Source organism: Stylophora pistillata, chromosome 7 (assembly GCF_964205215.1).
Source record: "Stylophora pistillata chromosome 7, jaStyPist1.2, whole genome shotgun sequence".
Lineage (NCBI taxonomy): Eukaryota > Metazoa > Cnidaria > Anthozoa > Scleractinia > Pocilloporidae > Stylophora > Stylophora pistillata.
Genome location: NC_142525.1, coordinates 6,521,068 through 6,539,473, shown reverse-complemented (window position 1 = coordinate 6,539,473; position 18,406 = coordinate 6,521,068). Strand labels below are relative to the sequence as shown.

The 18,406-nt window shown below is 37.7% G+C and overlaps 1 protein-coding gene and 1 long non-coding RNA gene across 3 annotated transcripts in view; one reads left to right on the top strand and one right to left on the bottom strand.

Moving 5' to 3' along the window:
• Window positions 1-18,406, bottom strand: part of LOC148726371 (uncharacterized) — a 447,217-nt gene that overhangs the window by 256,123 nt on the left and 172,688 nt on the right. The gene's annotated exons all lie outside the window — the stretch shown is intronic.
• LOC148726384 (NACHT, LRR and PYD domains-containing protein 3-like) lies at window positions 1,506-12,869 on the top strand. The gene is made up of 5 exons (XM_088727340.1): window positions 1,506-1,530; window positions 4,318-4,506; window positions 5,778-5,801; window positions 6,651-6,944; window positions 9,756-12,869. Exons 2-5 carry the CDS (start codon window positions 4,434-4,436, stop codon window positions 12,443-12,445), a joined length of 3,081 nt encoding a protein of 1,026 aa, XP_088583466.1. The 5' UTR covers window positions 1,506-1,530; window positions 4,318-4,433; the 3' UTR covers window positions 12,446-12,869.

The window sequence follows — 18,406 nt, the reverse complement described above, 5'->3', positions numbered from 1 at the left end:
TAGCAACCAAGCCACTGCAGTACAACATACCTAGACACCACAATATGCGATACAAACCTATATTGTTGTAGACTGTTGGAGTAATCATTATGATAATAATGAATATATCGACAGGTCAACCATCAGCAACACTATATCACAATTTTTTATATCTTGGTATTCAATGTAATGTTTGTAGTTTTACTGAAACTCGTACTGTCTTTTTTTTTTTTTTTTTTTTTTTCTGTTCCACACACTTATCTCAGAACTTTACATCCCAACATCAGCATTACTATCTTTTATATATTTCCTATGGTATTGACGAGAAGAATTTTGTTTAAAATGCAATAATTTCCATAATTCTCATAAGCAGTGATACCTTGGTGAATAAATTAGATGTTAGTCACCCTCACGTGTTTAAGCGTTAAAGAATGGGCGCCCCAGTGTCGAATCAAAATTGGAGACAGTATATAAGGTAGCTTTTAAAACATTTAGCCGCGATTGTTCAAATAATGGTTAAGTTATTGAAGGAAGCATTGATAACATTAGGTTTAATTATTCAATGGATACATAAATCTCTCTCCAGACAACGGTGTACATTGAGGCTCTTTAGCTTGATATTTTTGTTTGCGTGTTGTATGTGTCAACATGGGTAGAAATATTGATTTGTTGGAGTCTAGAAATGTGATTCTGATTGCATGGAGAACCCGAAGGCCACCAAGAAGCTAGATTGATGATTACAATTTGTATCTGGAGATTTTTTGTCAGCTGCAAATTAAACAACGAATTTCGAAACGGCATCCATCTCTTTTGACAGACGGTAAAGAAAATCAAACAATTGCAACGGATCGATCTTCTGGAAGCTTCCTTGGTTGTCTAAACTACCTATTCTTTTTTCCACTAAACAACCGAGCATTTGCCTCAAGACACGTCCCCAAATACTTTCACTTCTTAAATGGCTAAAAGTCCTGATACAAACATGTGAGGTATTGTCCAATGGCATAATACGAAGCATCCGTTAGTTACTCATAAATTCTTCTCATATCACCTGCGCTCGTTTTCTTATTCAGTAATGTGTCACTTTTAGTTCGCTTTCAACCCAAGAACTTACCTTTATCATTTACCCACCCTTTCCCTCCCCCCCCCCCCCCGTACAGGTGCATCAGAGGGGATAATGGCCACGGCCTTACTCCCCCTTGAAGCGACTTCGCTTGTTCCAGGAAACAATAAAGATAATTTTGTATATGTATGTATGATTGTTGTTTCTCAGTGCTCAGGATCACATAATATTTTTTTGACATGTCATGATAAGTGTTTAGTATCGCGCGAAGTGTGGGTTTTTTTTTTGGTTTTTTTGTTTTTAATGTCTTGACAGTTCAGAATGTCATAGGCTTACTAAATCTGCCAGTCTCTCTTTCAAATTTGCTGACAGGAACTGGTAACCAGTCTGGCTGCTCAGTGTAGTGAAATGGAGGATGTTATAGTTGGCTACGGTTGATCTCTACTTTCAAAGATTTATTTGACGTTCGTTAGCGGACGATTCGTGCAAAGGTAAAGTCACTCATGCACCATACACGTTTCTGCTTGATTCCTGTAATTACTAGTGCGGAAAATGTATCTTAAGAGCCAAACTGTAAGCCTCGTGTGTTGCAGTCCCTTTGTGCTTCGGTCAGCACTTCCTGTACATGTTGGTATTTTCGAATCATCCTTTTGATGGAGCCCATAAATATACTTGATATCTCTATATTCAGCAGCAATTGATGTTGGTTCACTAGTTCGTCATCAGCGTGTGAATTTTGCTGCATTTTTTACTACTAGCTACTACTATAGACGTGCTTGTTGAAGACATCTTCATACAACGTTTTTACATTCGGTAGTATTTGATTGACCGATTATCTTATCGATTAAAAGAAAAGGAAAAAATAAACACCTGATGCGGCCAGGGCGCGAATCTGCAGACTCGAAAGGAGCAGGTATAGCCATAGCGCCAGGTATGCAGAGTATACATAAAGGAGAAGTTTTGTATTGAGATAAATTTAAACATGTACCCATTCTATTAGTTTCCTACCTGTAACCGCTTCGGTTAAAGCTGAATTTCACTACTTCTGAGAGAAGCTGGAAAATATTTTTTGGTTTGATAAATACCTCTGTGATTTGTTCCTTTTTAGACAGGAAATTATATTTAGCGTTTCAGTTCTGGATAAGACCTTGTGTAATCCAGATCATTTGTAAAAAAAATGACAAGTTAGACTGTAATCCTCAAGAAAGTACTAAAAACCCGCAAACATTGGTAAGCAACAACATATTTTGTGATTATGTTAACTTGTAGTTGTGATTCAAAGCAAAATCTATCACTAGTTTTCTACTTTTCTTGGCTCCTTTAATTGCCACATGCTCGTTTCCCAAACTGATATTACCGATATTCTTAAAGCTATGATCACAGAACACTGAGGTAATTTTTTCAAGTATTGATCTCAGTTGACCACTTCGATATAAGAAGACCTCAAAGAATAGGAAAGGAATAAAGAAAGAAAAGATCCTACATTGGTTTGGTGTTTATCACAATATACGCGTATCAATCCAGGAATCAAGTGCAAATTGTAACTTGAAAAGAAACATTTACACTACCCTATTCCAGCCGTCAATTAACCAGTGCACAAACTCTGCTCTAACCAAGTCCTCCTTTTCTCCCAAGTTTGGCACTGACAAGAATCAATCAATCAATTGATCAATTTATTTAACGTGGTCAGAACGCTTAGCTAAAAGCTAGTTTACAGGTACGCCACGAAATAAAAAGAAAAAAGGAAATTATAAAGCCTTGTGAAGGTATATAAATTTAAATAAATTAAGAATTAAGAACTAGAATATATAAAATGTAAAATGTAATCATTAAAAACAGGCTAATATTAAAATATAAGAATTTAATAATGTAGTCACCGAGTTGAAATATAATTAAAGATAGATCCTCACCGCGCCAGAGTCCCGTGAGATCTAATGTTTTTAAGTAATTTTTAAAACTAGTAAGTGTCTGTATCTTTCGAGACTCGTCCGGTAAAGCATTCCATAGTTTCGATGCAGCATATCTCCATGATCTTAACCCGAAGGTTGTTGATTTTACTTTTGGGAGGTCCAGTATTGTGGTGCCCCTAAGATTATAAGTGGAGCACCTAACTGTTATAAGATCACGTAAGCTTTTTGGTCCTGCATCACTAGTTAATATCTTAGAGACAGTGGACAAAATTTTCGCTAATTGCTGTTCACGAAGACTTGAGAGACCGATACGCTTACAAAGTTCCTCATAAGGGGAGGACTTATCTCTAAAAACAAAACGGAGCGCACGTTTGTTCACCAACTCTAACTTGTCAGCTGACCTCTTATTACAGAAGTGCCACGTTTCGGAGCAGTAATTAAAGTGTGGTAAAATGAAGGCTTTGTAAAGATCCTTTCTAGTCTCAAAAGACAACATTTTCTGCATCCTTTTTAATACAGCCACCTGTTGACTGACTTTTCTACATATTTTAGCAATGTGCTTTTCAAAATTCAATTTATCATCGATTGTCACGCCAAGAAGTTCCATTGTGTTGGATATGGGAAGTGGTGACTCCTCACACTTAAACACTGGTTCATCAGTTCCTTTGTGTTTTCCCAACACCATTGCCTGGTATTTTGAACTGTTCCTCTTCATACCATTACACGCGAACCATATATGAGCACTAATAAGATCGTTGTTGATTGTTTCTTCAATTTTGGAGAGTTGATTGTCGGCGTAGAAGATTTGAGTGTCATCAGCGTAAGTGGACAATGTGCACTTCTCGATGACATATGAAAGATCGTTCATGAAGATGTTAAATAGTAACGGGCCGTTGATAGATCCCTGTGGTACTCCATTGCAAATAGGTTGCCAATTGGAAAGTGTATTCCCTAGTCTCACTCTTTGGAATCAATTTGATAAATAATCTTTTATCAGGGTGGTTGTTGCTTCATCTGCTCCATATTCTTTTAATTTCAAAACAATAAGTTCATGAGGTAAGGTGTCAAAGGCCTTGGACAAGTCCATAGAGACCAGACCGATCAATTTGTTGTTATCAAATTCTTTTTTCCATTGTTCGGTTAGACTAAGAAGTACTGAGTTGCAGTCGTGATATTTCCTATAAGCAAACACATACAGGGACTTACACTAACCTCTTTCTGTGATGTGGATGTTTACCAGAAGCTAGAATGTGAATCTGTGTGAACTTCAATTGAACAATAATTATCACAAGGATGCAAAGAAATAAGCTTATATGGTTAAGAGACAAGTCAATGTTAAGAGACATTCATGAATGTTTTTTTTTTCAGGAGTGTTTGCAGCAGCCCATGATTTTAAGACAGAATGGGTGGTAGTCAAGGGCATCAAAGACTTTGCAAATGAAAGGCAGTCTTCAAGTGAGAAATGGAAACAGATTGCTTGTGTGATGGCGGCATCTGTTGTGGCCAACATTTTGAGTGATCCAGTCATATTCCAAGATTGGCCTCACTATAATGCAGGTATTATTTTGTCTCAATCTTTTTTTTTTTTTTAGGGGATAGATGTGATTTAGATCTAAGTTCCCACAGCATAAACTTGTATGGACTGCAATCAGAATGAGTCATTCAGTAACAGTTTACAAAATAGGAAATCACTCAAGTTACACTAATTTTGATTCCCATAAGTTGAACATGGTTTCTTTAAACCTTTACTTCCTGATATCCGTATTCATATTCCCCATACTTTTCACTATACATTTACTTGGGAACTGACTAGGAGAATTCATTTAACAATCAAAGCTTCCTAGTTTGGCAATAATTTCCTCTATTCCCGTCATCTTTATGAATGACTCAGCAGTATTACTGTATTGAAAAAATAGATGCAGGCCACTCAAAGGATTTAAATGGTTACTGTAAGTGTTAGGGAAAGACTTTTGGTTACATTGAGGGATGTAACAATGGATAACAGTTCATTCTGTGAGTGAGGAGAAAACCTGTATTCTGTAGTTAGCTTGGTTTATAGAACACAGCCAAAATATGGAGAACCGACAGAGGCTAATGACATCTACAAAAGAGATTTTATGTGATTTGAAATATTTTCCAGGGCTAATTTGCAACACATCAAATTGTTTTCACACGTTTTACTCCCCTGATCTCATTAGAAATTCTCCCTACCATCTGCCATTAATTCTTATGATGTTCATTTAACTAAATTGGTATGAGATCAATTTTTAATCCCTTATTCATATTTATTTTCGTTCTCATCACTTGTCTGGTTGATACTGTATTGATATTGTAAGAAGAAATTCGGTCTTGGTCACACATGACATTTTTTAAAGGATTAAACTAATAAAGAAGACTTATTGAGTGATATGTGTACAACTGTATTTTGATGTGGAAACTTTTTGGAATGGGAAGGAAAGTGATGGATGCCAGCTCACATATTTATGTTTTTTTTTAACCTTTTTCTTGGAACCTGAAATTGATATCACGTCGGTTTTAGACCATTTTAAGTGAATGTCTTAAGAACAAATTGGTTTAACATTTTCACTCGACTTATGATTTCATTAGTAATTATTGTCTCCACTGTCTGCCACATAATTCTTATGATGTTACTTTGAAAAACTTTGTGTTGGGTCAACCAACAATTCCCTTGTTGATATATTTCTTAATTCGCATCACTTGTCTGCTTGATGTTGTATTTATATTGTAAGGAGAAATTCTGTCTTGGTCACTCATCAGAGTTAAAGGGTTAAACTGACAACATTGTTTTTGTTTCTTGAATAATTTAGGTGCCAATGAATTACCTGCTCAAGGTAAGTTCCACATGTTCTCATGATTGAAATACTTGTAGCCTTAGTGATGTTTATTGCTCACTACATACAGTAGTTATATAACGATTAGTGAATCATAGAATGCTTCAGACTTTTAGAATTGCTTCCTTCCTACTGTCTCAGACTTTAATAAATTTGTAGATTAGGCTTAGCAGCCCTTTCCATTGAACAGACTTCATTTCATCACATTTTGCCACTTTGAAAGGTTTGCACAAACTAGTATGTAATTTTTCACTGCCTGCTTTCCTTGGTGATGTTAAGGTGGCTGAACACAGTTTTCGCGCACGCTTTTGCTGATGCAATTGACCGCATGCCCAAGGATTGTGAAAAAAAAACATGCCGTCAATGGAGCGTTCATTTTATTTACTCAACACGTACCCAAACCATCTGTGCTATTTTCTATACTTGTACTTGCTTTACTCTACTTGTACATTTCAGTACCAATCATTATACTTGTTGTCTTACTTTGAAGTAACATGTTGAGTTTAGATATAACCTTGTGAACTTTATGTCATGATTTAATATTTTGGGATAGATGTTTATTGAGTACATTTTCTCCAACTTTGTACCTTTTCAGTGAATTTGCAAGGGGGGCAAGAATTACTTCTCCGTTTTTGCTGCCCCACCCCCCTCTCTCCTCTACTTGAAAGAAAATCAGGAAGTTGCCAAATGTCAGAAGTAATTGAAAAAACCAAAAAAACCCACTTGTTTATTTAAGGGGGATGTGTTCCTAGGGAATTTAAATTCGTTACACACAGCGATGAATCTAGTTACAGTAAGTATTTCACTTTCATCAGAGACAAAACTCAAAAGAATTATTATTTTCAACAGGTTTACCTGAGAAACCCACCATCACAAATGTAGAAAGTAAAGTTGACAAAGATTTCACTGTGACCTGGTCAGAAGTAGAGGCTAATAGCAGTAATTGCAGCATTAAATACCGTCTGGAATGGACGAAACAACCCATGACACAATCCACGGAACTGGTTCAACGGAAAAACATTGTGGAAACTCACTACGAGATAACTGGTCTCGAGTATGATGCAGAGTATGAAGTGAAGCTGTTTGCTGTCAACAAACAAGGAGACAGTGAGCCAGACGTCAGAACATTCAAGACAAAGAGTGGTATGTACTGTACCTTAACTTTGAGTAGAATAGTTGCAAATGAAATAAATAAATAAATAGTTGGGTCCTAAATCCCAGAGTAACACTGCTTTTCCTAAAACAAAGAATTGAGAAACTTTGTGACAACAGGTTTAATACTCATACCGTAGCACTTGTAAAAGAAAAGACAATGATTTCCCAACTTTTTCGAACACGCTGAGGTCCATATTGTGAACTTGAAGTCATGATTTAATATTCTGGCATATTATATGTTTACTGTAAACATTTTTTCAACTATGTACCACCTTATTGTAGGCCAAATCTATAGACCACTTTCATAAATGGCTGCCGGATTAATATTCTTTTGTTTAAATTTAAATTTTCCCGGGTGGCCTCGCTTGAGATAATGTATTCTTTTGAATTTTGTACTGGAGAACGAGGCCACCTAGGCAAATTTAAATTTAAACAAAAGAATATTGATCCAGCAGCCATTTATGAAAGTGGTCTATACCAAACGTTTTCTGAACTTATAGGCTACCTGCAAGTCACATTAGTTGATCTCCCCTAAAAATTCTACAACTCTATTGTTAGTTCCACATGCATAGTTCCTCCTTTGCCAACTATGCCTATGATATCCATTTTTAGCACTCCTTCAACATTCCTTTAGGTAATGTCTCCTGCCTAGTTCTTCCCTGGGAATCCATACCAATTACTTCTCGATCTTTTCAACTCCACCTCCACTCTCCTCATACTTAAAAAAAAACAAAAAAAAACCCGTAGGTTGCAAGGTTTCAGAGAAGTAATTAAAGAAACTAAAACATCCTCTGGTCTATTCAAGGGGGTGGGGGAGGGGGAGGGAGGCCTCTGTCGCTAAGGAATTTGAATTCATTACGCACATCGCTGAATGTAGCAACGCTCCGGCTTGAAACGGTTTTTAACCAGATTTTTCACCTCGACTGTACTCCCAAACTAGATGAGAACGGTACCAATTGTCACAGCATCTGTTTCAACATCTGTCGTTTGATGATGTAAATACTTCTCTAAGAGCCTGGGACTATTCAGGCAAATAAGTTAACTTAACCAGGGCAATAGAAAGACTAATATGTTGACAATTTTGTTGCCAATTGCAGATTTAGACTTTCCCATGAAGTTAGGTAAACTTGAAAACTTCAAAAATGGTTTTAAAGTATTCAGATTAAAAAATCTTCTCTTAACTCCACCTCGGCGGCCTTCTTGATCTCCAAAGTAGCGGCTAAGTCCGAACGCTGTTCTAATTACAAATTGGTGTTTTAGGTTAAGTGTATCCGTTACCTAAAGGTCCCGGATTGGTGACGAATCAGAAAACGAAATCTGCTTAAGCGTAAAATTGACGGAAATATCTATTTCTGAAATTAGTTACGAGGGGTCTTAAGTGGGGATGGAGTTTGAGAAATGTAGATTTTTTCATCTTTCATGGCTGTAAGTGACTTAACAGGTCCGGTCAAAGGTCCTTAATGATACGTCACGCAACTCTTGTCAAGCTATTCTGATAACACTGCACTCCCCTCTCAAGGATAACTTTTTCATGAAATTCATTGTTGTTGTTACCAACCTTATCAAGTGAAAGGGGGAAGGGGAGATTTGTTAACAATTGTTACGAATTACAACCTATCATTAATTTTCGTGCGATTTTATTGTATACCAAAGTTATCAGGCCATAACTCCCGTCTGCGTGGATATTTGTCCTCTGATTGTCCACCAAGAGAAAAACAAAGCTAGTGGAAAAAAAAGCCTGCTCCAAAGTTTTCTCTTTCCATCTCCTTTTTTTTTTTTTTGCACATAAGAAAAACACACTCGTTTTGTTGAGTCCAATGATAGTGGTATTAAAATGCTGGTCGCATATACTCATCCGCAGTCAGATCAACTCTGGCTTTTTAAGAACGGTTTTCGCACGATATGAAAATTAACTGAAGGGTTACAAAGTAAATAGACCCTTTTCTGGTTTGCTGGCTGATAATGTTCGTGGCTCGGAGACTGCCCAAATGATGCTACATATTTCTTCGAAACTTCGCTTCTAGGCCTTTTAACATAGACTGAGGGCAAAGTTACCAAATGCCGATTGGCTGAGACAGAAGACATTTTTTAATTAATTTTGGTAGTTGCCCCATGCAAGTATCAAAATTTGGAAAACGTTAAAATAGTTTACCTCTTTGCCTAAAAATTTTTAATTTCATTGATGGCAAATGGTTTTCAACAGGGTTGCTTTCATTTCTTTGACGTTGTTGTACAAAAATAAAACTAAGTGAAAACTGAAATGGCCTTCCACGAACGTGCGTAACAGCGTGCGTTATTGATCTTCTCACTTATTAGAGTTTTGAAAGCAGGCGTGAAATTAATCCTTAATTTTACTCGGCTCTCGATTACCCCTGCAAATATTCACTTTTCAGACAGTCTCTCAGCAGTGGACATTGTCAGCTGATATGCCAGCTCCCCGAAAGGGTTTGTTTACCTAACTTACTTGATTTTCAAGGGAGGAGTGACGCTTTAACGAAACAAACTTTTCTATCCTTTGAATAGGGATCGATTTGTTATCTGATAGACACAATAGACACTTTTCAAGCTCTGTGCTAGTTAATCTCCCTGTGCTGAATTCGATAGAAAGTATTTAAACTGCATTTCTTCGCGTTCGCATTATTACTAAGACATTTTCCTTTTCCTTTTTCTTTAGCCGTAAGTCCCTAAACAACAGCTTTAAAAGTTCAACCCTGTGAAGTAAGAATTAAAGTACTTAAACTGTTCTCCTCGCGTTCTTGTTATTTACTACTGAAGTATTTTCCCTTTCTTATCTTTCAGCCATAAGTGCCTACACTACAGCTTTAAAGACTTCCATTTTAAGCGAAACGGATTTCCAACCCAAACTGTTTGCCTCTCACACCATTTCCAACTTGAAAACGGATGAAATATTCACTAACCTTCTCATACAAGATGGAAGAAAACGCCTCACCAGGAATGACAAGACGTATTCAAGGAGTAAAGACCTTGAGTATTTCGGAAAAGTCAGCGGTACTCCAGTTAAGCACTGTGATGAAATATTTCTTGACACGAGTAGTGATCAGGAGAATCCTAATTCTATTCTTGTCGTTGGGAAAGCAGGGATTGGGAAATCTCTGTTTTGCCAAAAGCTGATTCGCGATTGGGCCAAAAACGAATTATTCCAAGCAGGAGAAACCGTCAAAATCCCAAATTTTAAATTTGCGTATTTGCTTACTTTCCGTCAGTTGAATTTGCTTGACGAAGAGCGTGTGACTTTAAGAGAAATCTTAAACTATTCTTCGATTTTAGAAGACAACTCTAACATTGATGACGTTACATTTGAGTATATTGTAAGTCATCCCAGAGAAGTTTTGATTATCCTTGACGGCTATGATGAGTATTCACAGCAAGTTTACATCGCTGGAAACTCGGGAAAAGGACATTGGAATAACGCTAAAAGCAAAATGCCGGTGGCCGCATTATGTTCAAAACTCATCAAGGGTAAGATGCTGAAAGGTTCTGTTGTCGTAGTAACCTCGCGGCCTGATGAATCGGATAAGCTGGGAGGAATCCGTTTTAAACGGTACGTAGAAATTGTGGGATTTTCTTCACAACAGGTTAAAGAATACATTGAAAAGTACTTCAATGAAAACGAAAATATGAAGAGCGCTGTGCTTGAAAATGTCATGAAGAATGAGAACCTAATCAGTTTCGCTCATATTCCTATGCTCTGTTACCTGTTGTGCTTTGAGATGGAGTATACTCTAAACGAAACAGGAAATCCTCGTGACCTTCCTGTCTCAACAACCGACATTTACAGAAAAGTTATTGATATTTTTGAACTTAAGCACTGCTCTGAGTCAGAATACAGACAGAACGAAATTCCTGACAAATTCAAGACTCCTCCTCCGGTAATTAAAACCACATTAGAGAAATTATCAAAACTAGCGGCAAAACTTCTGCTTGAAAGGAAGCCAACTTTTGATGAAAGCGAGATAGAAGGCGTTTTTGAGTTGGAAGAAGTCAACAAACTGAAAGGTAGTGGTCTTCTTTACTGTGGTCAGCCTTATAGGATTGGTTCGATCAGAACCACGAAACACTTCAGCTTCACACATCTCACTGTCCAAGAATTCTTAGCCGCCCATTGGTTTGTAAAGGAAAATTGTATTCCAGTCGAGATATGCTCTGAAATGGTTTTCCAATTCATGGCTGGCATTTTGTCAAGTGAGGGAAAAGAAGAACTGATGGAAAAGTTGTTGACCAGTCGTCAAGTTTCAAGGGATCATTCTGAATTTCTCAAAGCAAAGTGTCTGAGTGAGTATCAAGACAAAGAATTCGCCAAAACGTTTATCAGGAATCATCCGCAAGCGTTCAGAAGTAGTTCAGACGGCGAAATACATTATGATTATTTATCAGATATAGACAGCATTGCAGTATCATTTGTATTGGACATTTTCAGTGAACTAAACAAAGAGGAAGCTGGAGAGGCACAACACAAATGTTCTGATAAGTTCGTCCCAGTTAAGAGGTTGAGACTTCTTTGTTCCCACCTAACAATGTCTGGAATGCAACGAGTCTGTAATTCACTGATCAATGAACACTCTCTTGTGTCTGAATTGATTATAGGAGCACCATTAGGTGATACGTGGAGTAAGAAGATCACTGATACCGGTGTTGCCAGTCTATGTGAAGCTTTACAGCATTCAAGCTGTAAGCTAACCAGACTAGATCTGAGTGATAATGAGATCACTGATACCGGTGTTGCCAGTCTATGTGAATCTTTACAGCATCCAAGCTGTAAGCTAACCACACTCGTGCTGAGTTTTAATGGGATCACTGATACCGGTGTTGCCAGTCTATGTGAAGCTTTACAGCATTCAAGCTGTAAGCTAACCACACTCGTGCTGAGTAATAATAAGATCACTGATACCGGTGTTGCCAGTCTATGTGAATCTTTACAGCATCCAAGCTGTAAGCTAACCACACTCGTGCTGAGTTTTAATGGGATCACTGATACCGGTGTTGCCAGTCTATGTGAAGCTTTACAGCATTCAAGCTGTAAGCTAACCACACTAGATCTGAGTAGTAATGAGATCACTGATACCGGTGTTGCCAGTCTATGTGAAGCTTTACAGCATCCAAGCTGTAAGCTAACCAGACTAAGCCTGTGGAGGAGTGATATCATCACTGATACCGATGTTGCCAATCTATGTGAAGCTTTACAGCATCCAAGCTGTAAGCTAACCACACTAAAACTGTTTGGTAATAAGATCACTGATACCGGTGTTGCCAGTCTATGTGAAGCTTTACAGCATCCAAGCTGTAAGCTAACCTCTGTAGCTCTGGAGAATATTTATATCACTGATACCGGTCGTGCCAGTCTATGTAAAGCGTTACAGAATCCAAGCTGTAATAAGCTAACCAGACTACATATTAAGAGTCTAATTAGTAATAGTAAGTTCCAAAAAAATCTCGTCACCGTTAGTGGAGAAATACAGACCAGGCTTTGAACTTACAATTTAGAAATATAGCTATTTAAAGCACTTTCTGTAAAAGTGGGAAGCAGCGTCAAACTCATCTACATCATTAGCTTACAAGACATCTCGCCAATTTATTTTAATGATCTTAATTTTAAGCTAAATCTTAAAAAAGGAACAGTTACGAAATGGTTAGAAACAAAATATTTTGAATCATTACTGATCATAGTAGAACTTTATGGTAAAAGGCTGTCGTGAAAGCAGCTTGAAGCCTGAAAACGTAAATAGTTTTTGTGGACTTGATAGTTTATTACTATAGGTACTCAAAGTAACTTTTGTAGATCTTTTTTTCTGGGTCAACGAGAGTTACAAAGTACTTGAACTGTTATAGCTCAATATGAGTAAAATAAAACGATTGTTGTAAATAGAATCGCATTGAATAAAGAATTTGTTGATAGGTTGCTCGCTGGGAATATATTGCTTCCTATACCTTTGGTTTGTGAATTTAACTGCCTGAACCTTTTTAGTTTGAAGATCTGATTGTAAATTCTCCCCTCTAGTTGATACACATTTACTAGTTAATTAGTTACGAGAATTTGGTGTTAGATTTGTAGTACTAAGTGTTAAATTCTCATCACCTGTTTGCTAGTTAATATATGGATATCATAGGGAGAAGTTACATGTTAATCACTTCTGGCACTTTCTGAAAAAAGGCTTGTTTTCTTGCACTTATTCGATTTCGAACTCATTCTTGAGCCATTCTTGAGCCGAGCCAATTATTGCAAAGATAGGTTGCGGGATTAAATTTTTTATTGCGTGAACCAAGCCAATTTATCGTACAGGTTTATGCCTTCAGTACTTTTTCGTTTTTGCATGCACCGTTATATGAAGTAAAACCGAAGGAGAGTGCAGATCACGGTTAAGTTGTTGAATTGAGCTCTAACAGGGAAGTTTTAATTATTTCATACAAAAATCGCTCTCTAGGCCATGGTGTCACAGACTTCAGATTCCACGTTGCCCTGTATATTCTACGTAATAGATTGCAGATCACGTCAAAATGTGGAAAGGAAAAAAGTTAGCACACGAGGCTCAGTCGAGTGTGTCACTAGCGGATGTGAGAACCGCGTTCCAAAAGCCTTTGTCCTTTGTTCCCACCTCAAGCTCCACCCCTCCACCTAATTAAGTTAGTGACGAGCTTTTGTTCGGCTTAGATAACAATCATGTATGCGGCATGGTCCTGGTTGATTATCGAAAGGCTTTCGACATGGTGGACCATAAGCTATTGTTGCGCAAGTTGGAGCTGTACGGTATAGTCACCCGGGAGCTTGCCTGGTGTCACTCTTATTTGTCGGATCGGAAGCAAATTGTCCGTGTAAATGGGAGTGAGTCAAGCGAAGCTTTGATGTTGCATGGAGTGCCTCAGGGCAGTATTTTAGATCCTTTATTTTTTCATTTTGTTTATCAACGATTTGCCCTTGTATACAAGTGCTCAGTTGGACCTTTACGCAGACGATATGGCTGTCAACGCTTTTGCGGATGTGAAAAACTTAGCCAACTTAAGTCCCTCACTAAATAAGTCTGTCTCTGAAATTCAATTTTGGGCTTCAGCAAATAAGCTCCCCTTAAATGAAGACAAGACTAAAGTACTCACGACCACTGGGAAAAGATGTGTGGCTGACATAAATGGAAGTGACATAGTTGTTACCGTAAACGGAAAACAGCTCAATAATGTGGATTGTGCTACCTTATAAGGAGTAGAAATTGACAGCAAATTGTCATTTAATGAACATATTGAGAAAGTATGTAAAAAGATTGCCTCTAGAATCGCAATACTGCGTAACATTCGAGCCTGTTTACCTCTTAAACAGCGACTTCAGTTTTATAATAGCATTATTCGCCCTGTTATGTCTTACGCCAACGTGGTTTGGTCAAATTGCAACAAAGAGATAGTTTATTGGGTCTTAAGATTGCAAAAACGTGCGGCACGAGTTATTTCTTATGCCGATCGCACGACACCATCAGGTGCTTTGTTTACTAAGCTAGGTTGGATTCCGTTTTATGAGCAACACAAGATAGATAAATGCATAATAATGTATAAGCGAATTAATGGGCGTCTGCCGAATTGTCTTAATGAACACCGAATTTTGAATAAAAAGCGGCACTCCCTCAACACTAGATATTCAAGCATTAAAGCTGTTTGTCCTAAATACAAAAGAGAATCAGAGAGAGGACGCTCTTTCGCTGTTTCGGCTACAAGACTGTGGAATAGTATACCTCTTGAAATTAGGAAACTAGATTCTATAGCATATTTTAAAAAGAACCTGTTTGCCAAGATTTTTAAGGAACAGCAATGTTTGCATCATTTTACTATTTAATAATATCTTCTTAATTGAATCTTGTCTTATTTAAAATGCTTATTTTAAATGTTTACATAATGTAGCTTACATATTTATCTGATTATATAGCTGTGTAATCTGTGAGGGCCACAAGTTTATTAGCCTCTGGCTATTAAGTGCTACCCTCTTTAAATAAAGGCTTTCATTCATTCATTCATTCATTCATTCATTCATTCATTCACCCCCAACTAAGTGAAAGGCCCTGGGAACGAGGTTGAGTGATGTGACTGTAAATAATGGCGTAAGAGTGGCCTAACGGAATTATTCTCACTTTGAATTCATTCCCGATTGATCCTGTCCATGTTTTCTCTTTTTGTCGGCACGTTCTTTTCCTTTCATGTTTTTCCATGGGACATTAAACCCACAGGTCAGTATTTTAGGAAAAGCCGTCAGTAGGAAAAAAGAGAAACTCTTCAAAACTGAATGAAACAAGAAAGAGGGGCAAAATGTGAGGGCGAGCAATGACTGTTGTCAGTATTTATGTGAGAGGCTTAACATAAGATAGAATACGTCTATATTATTTTCTTTTCTGGCGGTGTGTGGTGGAGGAGAGGGGGTATTTCTGTCAGGTAACGCTTGCCTGTTCAAGCGTCTGTGCAACTGAAATACGGAGTAACTCCAAACTACCTGTTCACCTCATTTACACGTGTCGGGAGGCTTTGAAGAACGAGGCATAACACAAGAGACGCTATTCTTATTTAATGACATGTAAATGAGGGGTCGGGTATTCTGCAGTTTAGCCCAAAATACAAAGAAAAGTAAAAGAAAGGTTTGTTTCAGTGATGGGTTCTCTGCAGTCGTTTAGGAAGTTCACCATGCACTGGATTTTGCAGGAGTATTTCCGTTCATTTCCAAAGAGAGTGCGTCAGAGAAATAACCTTAACCGTCCACTGTGGTAGAAGAGTTTAAAATGAAATCGCTTAAACAAGATTAACAAGGTATCCAGCAAAATCAGCCTCTAATTAAATCATGTGGTCACCTGTATTATGGTGTAACTGCAATCACAAATTCGTCAGCGGAGAGAGGAAAGAGAGATTATGAAAAAGCTTAAAGTGAAACGCTCGAGACAGCGCTTCCTTTATTTTTCAATCTTAATCTTTCGTTCCCGCGCCCGAAATGTCATGTTTAGAAACTCTTAACAGTAGCCAATTTGCATTATTAAATCAGTTGATAAAAGCAAATTTCTTTAAAATTGCCCTCTTTTTTCATTGTCATGGCTGAATTGTCCACAAGCAACTTGATCAGTGTACCTTAAATCCATGTTATCCTTCAGGTTTGATATGTGCGCACGTGAATCTCCGCCATGCGTGAAAACCTTTTATATTTGCCTTTAATCGCGTCACGTGACAGAGGATTGGGTAGAATGCATTTCTTTTATCATAAATTGTTTAACAGTCTTTTTCTTGCTGATCATTTTTGAAATTTTAATAACTCACAGTTACAGACTAATTTGACACGAAGATCTACTGTTACCAACATTGTCACTGCGGTGCACGCTAAAGCATTTGAATTTTTTTGTTTTGTTTTGTTTTGTTTTTTTAACACAGCCACCTCCTTCCAATGCACCGTGCTGGGATCTCCACTTATCTCCGAGGTACAATTATTGGATAGTACAAGTTTCACGACAAACGCTCACAAGAATTCATGCATCATACCACTCTAAGATTTACAGAGCCAGTCTTGTTTGAAATCGATTTGTATGATTATTATTCAAGTGTCACGCACACTGATAGAGTCAGAGATTTGGTCCGCGTGAGTTCCTCGCGTTTCTTTCTCTCGATCACTACGCGGAAACTAAGCGGGTTTCTTGGAGTATTACTAACTTCTTCATCAAGCCTTCGGTTTCATCTCTGAGGAAAGGAGCAACTTGCAGTAGGACTTTCGTCTAACTATCGGCAAGACTAATTAATCACTGTGTCAGTCAAAATGTAAATCGTCGAGTTAAGATTTGTTTTATCAGAACTTGAGCTTCCTAAAGTTGTAGAATTTAGTGGTTTACGAGTTCCGCATCAGTACTGAACGATTAAATTTGAGAAAGGTAAGTGCTATTTTGACGCTTCCTTACCTTCGCTTTTTGAGCGAAACTGTTTTCGTTTCTCTTCTCTATTGCGAAATGTGGCGATAATCGCTCACTGGAGCCAAACAACATGTTATAAACAATTAATTTAAGCGTTGATGTACAGAGAACAAACACCGCGAATGTCAATAATTGTGTAACTGTAGAGCGTTCCTTGAGAAAACAATGTTTCGAATCGCCTAAAGGATCACCGAGGCGGTTATTAACGCAGTTGAATAGACAACGCTGTGGCTAATACTTTTGAGATGACGCAAAGAAGAGAAATTGGACGATAATTTCATCTCAATTCATCCCAATTCCTTTTTTATGGACTGGAACAACTAAAGGGTTTTTCCATTCAACAGGGAGTTTACCAGTTACGAGAGATAAATTAAAAAGATGACAAATAGACGGGGCTAATTTCAAAGCACATTTTTCAAGTTTATTGGTTTAATTACCTCAACCTTTTTACTCTCAAGATCTGATTGTAAATTCTCTCCTCTAGGTGTTACGCATTTCCTTTTTAATCAGTTACGAGAATTTGATGTTACATGCGCACTACCAGGTGTTAAGTTCTTATTACCAGTTTGCTGGATAATGTATGAATATAATGGGGAGAAGCTACGTGTTAATCACTTCTGGCAATATCAAGTAGGCGATTGGGATTAAATCGAGGTAAGTCCATTACGAGCTGAGAAGAGCGCCTAACGTCAAAGCTCCTGACATGTATAAAATGGAAATTTTGTACTTGCTCGATTCCGAACTTACTGTAGACGATAGATTACGAGTATATCTTTTCAGTGGGTGAACTCAGCCAATTTAGTACACAAGACAAGATCTTAGGCTTTTAAAAGTTTGTCTCTGTTTTGTATACACCGTTGTTTGACGGAGTGTTTCTGGAGAGTTGTTGTTTTGTGAGTAGTGACTTGTTTTAAGAAAATCAGACGCCTAGCATTGTATTTAAACTACACATCCCCATATTCCTGACAATAAATGAAAGCCACTGTTTCCCGCTGTTTTTTTTTTTTTTTTTTTTTTTTTTTTTTTACGCGCCTGGCTTTTTGTTCGTTTCCAGTGACTTAGCACCTGACACATGCAAATACAAGTTTAACCCATAGTTTATTTCTCCAACGGACACGTTGAGACCACCTCACCCCTCCCTTCCACCCTGCCCATGTATTGTTCCTCTTGTCTCTTAACCCTTTAACTCCCAACATCTGATCGTTAATTCTCCCCTCCAGCTGATACACATTTCCCTGTCAATTAGTTAGAATTTGGTGTTACCAGGGATGCTGCTTTCAGAGAGGTCCGCATTACCCATTGAAAATATTCGTACATGTGCTGATTAAAACGCTCATAACTTCTGAAAAGTCTAAAACGAACAGGGGTTTTGCATATGTTTACCTATAAAGGTCTAAACTTAACAGCTGCGTCGAAAAGAATTGTCAATCAGGTCCCAAATCCCAAAACTTAACGTCTAAATCAAGGTTATTTACGGCCATCGGCCGATGGCAATTTATAGGGATCAAAATATGCTGAAAT

Coding starts and splice junctions, on each gene's coding strand:
- LOC148726384 (XM_088727340.1), top strand. CDS start 4,434: ATGGCGGCATCTGTTGTGGCCAACATTTTGAGTGATCCAGTCATATTC. Junction 4,507..5,777: donor TTGGCCTCACTATAATGCAG/GTATTATTTTGT, acceptor TGAATAATTTAG/GTGCCAATGAATTACCTGCT. Junction 5,802..6,650: donor CAATGAATTACCTGCTCAAG/GTAAGTTCCACA, acceptor TATTTTCAACAG/GTTTACCTGAGAAACCCACC.